Below are 5,000 nucleotides of genomic sequence, written 5' to 3'. Positions count from 1 at the left end.
GCTAAGGAGATTTATAAGTCATACCACGACAAGAGGACGAAGCTGAGGATCCCCGAGGAAGAAGACCAGTGCCTCCTCCTTCTACCCACCGCGCACAAGTTGCTGTCGCAGTGGCAGGGACCTTTTGAAGTAGTCAAACACCTCAGTGACTTGAACTACTTAGTGCAAGTGGGACCAGACCAAAAGAGGTTCCACATCAACATGCTGAAGAAATATCACACCTCAAGTTGCATGTTTGGCAGTTAGCCAAGAAAACTGTTTGATGAACAGTGATGTACTATCACCTGAGTAGTGCGAATGTTTGCAGCTTGTCGAAGGCCATTTTAAGCAGTCGCAGATGATCTGTGCTGCCGTGGTTGTACCAGAGGTTGAGGAATTGGTAGATTGCTTACCCCTTACCCCTGAAGCTATCAAAGGCGAAACTGCAAGTCCCTCCAAGGCTTAGTCCAGAGCAGAAGAGACATGTAGATGCCATTCTCCAACGACGCTTAAGAACCTCCTCTGCAAGGAGTCGATACTTCACCTACCGGACTTCAACCAGCCTTCATCCTCCGGACCGATGCATCCCAAAGAAGTGGAAATGTTGGAGCTGACCTGATGTCCCGACTGCTCGAGAAAGACGTACAAGTGTAGTGATTGTACTTATTGTTGTGATATTATGATTGTGCAATTGAATTGAGCTGGTGGAAGTCGGGACTGCTGGAGCTAGGATACGGTCTAGCCAGCGTATCACTGTATCACCATTGCTACTTTACGTTCTGCATCGAATCGTCTGGGTGAGCTTGGACCAGTGGAAGAAGTACGGTCGGCGAGGAGCTGCAGGCTGGACCAGTTACTCCGCTTCATCGTTCGGCTCTGCGAGTGAATCTCACTCCCCAACCCAGTAATCAGTTTTATCTGGCAGAGTTATGATAGTTGTGAACATTGTGGACATGTGAAGTGCCGGTTGCTGTCGCCCCGCCGGTGAGATTTCGCTGTCCTAAGCAATCGAGTGACGTAGAAATCTAAACTCGTTGCCAGATTGCTTGGTTAGGTATGTGTTTGTATATATACAATTGTTTTATCTATTGGTGTGGTTGCTAATTATTAGGTTGTAATTTAAACTTGTTTGATTTGGCCCTTGCTCTCCAACATTTAACTCATAAACAACGCTATATATAGAAGGAAGTATCTTCACACAAAATTAATTAATTTATGCAGAACCCTCGTAGGCCAGTGAAGCCGCCGGAGTAAGTTGAATTGTATAAATTGCAATTAACATTTAGTCAACTCCTAAGGTGTAAAGTGAATTCCAGACTGAAACCTGTGAAAAGTCTAGGGTAACTTACTACGGTAAATATAACAAGATTTTAAAAGATTTATAGAAACTCAAAGCTCTTAAAGGAAATAAAATGAGATCGTAGGAAAAATTATGGAAACTATCATCAGTAAATTTGATAAATGATAACCAGCATGGGTTCAGACGGAAACGTTCTTGAATTATGACAAAAGAAACGATATACATACATATACCAAAGGCTTTTTTCCCCTTTATAGGGGAGGTAGCCAAAAAAACAAAGGCAATATAGATTTAATATATCCAAACTTTGCAAAAGCTTTTGATACCGTCCCCACGAAAGACTACTTACTAAATTAGCTTCACACGGAATAAGTGGTACACTATTAAGTTGAACTAGTAATTGATAGAACAACCGATCGAAATCGGTTGTTCTAAATGGCAAAACTTCTATATGGAAAGATGTTACTAGTGGAGTTCCTCAGGGTTCTGTTCATGGACCACTTCTATCTATGGTGAATATGAATCATACAGACCACGGACTGAAATCTATTGTCTCCAGATTTGCTTTCGATACAAAACTGTGCGGAATGGCAAATGATCACTTTAACCAATTAGATATTCAAGAAGATTTAGATAAACTACAGCAATGGTCTGAAGTGGTTAATGAAATTTAACACAACAAAATGCAAGGTTATGCACATAGGTAAAAATAACAATATGTACGATTAATATTTGTTTGGAAATTCGTTAATAAAAGTGGATAGTGAAAAGTATCTGTGTAATTATCAGTAACAATCTCAAATCGTCTAAGCAGTGTATTTCAGCCTCTGAGAAAGTAAATAAGATTCTATAATTGATAGCGCGATCTTTTGACTCGAGCCAATCGCTCATTGACAAGCTATATGAGTATAAATAGTTAGTTCGTCCACATTTGGAATATGCTGTTTCCGTATGTTCAAAGAATCATATCAAAGACATTTATAGATTGGAAAAGGTACAACGGCGAGCCACAAAACTGATTCCAAATATGAAAAATAAATCATACGAAAGTAGACAAAAACATGAATCTGCTTTCCCTAAAAGCGTAGACTCCGATGACTTGATACAGGTTTTTAAGAATGAGAATCAAACAAACAATGGTCTCAAACTGTCAAATATATTTAATTTGGGAGTGGGTAGAAACAACTTCGCCAACCGTGTAGTTAATGAATGGAATAAACTTCCTGCAGAGGCAGTGCAATGTTGTTCAGTTCGAAGCTTTAAGATTTATTTAGATAAACACCTAAGCAAGATTCTGTAATGCCTGACATTTATTTTATATCGTTGTTTATTTGTCTGTTTATTATTATTTTATCATCATTATCTGCCCATTAATTATTTACTATATACCTGCTTATTTCATAATTTACCTATTTATTTTTACCTATCATTTGTTTTTATTTTATTCATCATAATTTTTCGCATCCGATCTAGTTATGGACCAAAAGGTCTCCTGTCGGCATGCTCCATTTTTGTAATCCTTTGTTTTATATATATATATATATATATATATATATATATATATATATGTATATATTTATATATATATATATATATATATATATATATATATATATATATGTATATATATATATATATGCTTAAGAGTGGCAGTTTGCCGACAAGATAGACGAGATAAACACCCCGTCCTCATATGGTGTTTATCTCGTCAATATATGTATATACAGTATATGTGTGTGTTTGTGCGTGTGTGCGTATGTATGTATTTCCCACTTCGTGTATTTTAGCATACACATGAACTGCAGCAGTATCACCGAAAATGGAATGTATCCTTGATGTATGATGTAAGGATTACGACAAGGTGGTCTAACCAGTTAAACTGGTGTGACCCTGTTTGAGAAATCCCTCTGTGACTTGCCCAGTATTACTTTTTGTTTCATATTCTCCCACCTCTTCCCCCTCCCCTCCTCGATGAATGTAAGATGTCCACTGATCTAGACGTTCAGCAGATGCTGCATGCACGCGATGAAATCCATCGATTTGCCAAGGTCATTGTCAAGTCGGAGCGGACAAATAACCCAAAGGAGAACACAGAGGGCCTATTGTTGCACAAGAAACCACAGAGCTTGTGTTCCCCAGACATCTATGAACGGAATCTGACCGAAGAGATGAAGAAGAAAGAGGACGAGGGTAGTCTTTCAGTAGACCTGTGTTTGCAATGGGAGTCCTCTGGTCGACACTAAAATAGATTAAAAGAATAGTCGATGTTGCCAGGGTGTGGTTCTCCTCGGTGAAGGCTGGCCATTCGAGAAGAAGCAATTGTTCTGGACTCTTCTGATCTCTGTGTTTCCTTTGCTTTCATCCACCGAGGTCTGGACGGGTGCCAACCCCGGAAACTTAAAAAAAAAAAAACAATAAATGAATAAAAATTGGGTGAAAGAAGTGCTGCGTGAGTCTGGACATTGCTCTTCCGCAATCGAGTGAGCACCAGGTGGTGCAAGCCGGGTGTGCCACAGGGACCAGTAAAGTAGCCTGACTGTCACCACAGTGAAATAAAGTGTCACTCGATGCGGATGGGGGGGGTTAATGAAATAGCATGGCGGCAGCCAGAATAAAAGAAATACCACCCGGTAAGCAAGGGGATAAACGTTCTCTTTTCTGTAGAGTTTTATGTAATGGCGTCACTTAGTACCAAGTCTGAGATATCATACTGCCTGGACAACCACAGTCCCCAGTCCACCCTTTCATTTTGGAGAACTTTCTTTTCTTCAGTTGAATAAAATCGTCTGGCGGCTGTGGAAAGAAGTATCGAGAGGGCCAAAAACCCATCGCCCATAATGCGCGGAACTTTCTGCCTGAATGTGACCTTAAATCCTTACAGGGTAAACGAGGGTTAGGGTTTCGTTGGATAACTCTTACGTTCATTCTTACTCTCTTAATCGTGCTCTTACTCTTACTTGTACTCTTACCTTTACTCTCTTACTCCTATTACCTTTATTCTTACTCTTTTTCTTACTCGTAATTTTACTCTGATCTTATTCTTGCTCTTATTTTAACTCATACTTTTACTATTTCCCTTACTCTTGCTGTTACTTTTACCCATATTTCGACTTTTACATTTACTCTTACCCTTACTCTTGCCTTACTATTGCCCTTACTCTTACCCCTACCTTTACCCTTTATTCTTAATTCTGTTGCTGCTCTTACTTTTGCCTGTGCTCTTACGCCTACTCTTACTCGCAATCTAACTCCTATTTTTACTCCTGATCTTACTCTTACCCTAACTCCTACTCTTACTCTTAACCATATCATTCTTGCTTGCAATAGTTCTTTTTACTCTTACTAATTTAGATGCCACCTTCTATCAATGTTAAAAAAATCCCTGGCGAGCCTCTTTGTTCTCTTGTTTCAGCTATCCTCACACCGTCACTGTCTTCATTGTGACATTGATAACTGGAAAATGAAACTGGATGTCATCTGCATACATATCAAGGTCAACAATATGTTGTTTGGGTACCCTAGATTCTTCTGTCGTATGTATAGTGCCGGTCTCAGTATGGTACCTGGCACTCCGCCTCTTCAGTTTTCTTTGCTGAACGACCCTGGGCACCCCAGTCGCATGGATGGCCTTAGCTATGCATGTAAGTACATCCATTCGTGTGTCTTGTTGTAACAAGGAAGTGTAGTTTATTACCAACCCGAACAGCAACCGGTTCTAGAC

At 39.7% G+C, this 5,000-nt stretch overlaps 1 protein-coding gene across 1 annotated transcript in view; it reads left to right on the top strand.

Moving 5' to 3' along the window:
* The window catches only part of LOC143026884 (uncharacterized), a 567-nt gene extending 321 nt beyond the window's left edge, over positions 1-246 (top strand). Inside the window, exon 1 of the mRNA XM_076187668.1 lies at positions 1-246. This exon is cut by the window's left edge and continues 321 nt beyond it. Within this exon, the coding sequence (XP_076043783.1) occupies positions 1-246 (246 nt within the window).
* Positions 247-5,000: the final 4,754 nt, after the last annotated feature.

Source organism: Oratosquilla oratoria, chromosome 7, assembly GCF_046742065.1.
Source record: "Oratosquilla oratoria isolate Oo_2021 chromosome 7, ASM4674206v1, whole genome shotgun sequence".
NCBI classification, from domain to species: Eukaryota; Metazoa; Arthropoda; class Malacostraca; order Stomatopoda; family Squillidae; genus Oratosquilla; species Oratosquilla oratoria.
The sequence above is the reverse complement of the archived record's forward strand: the minus strand, read 5'-3'. Positions and strand labels throughout refer to the sequence as shown.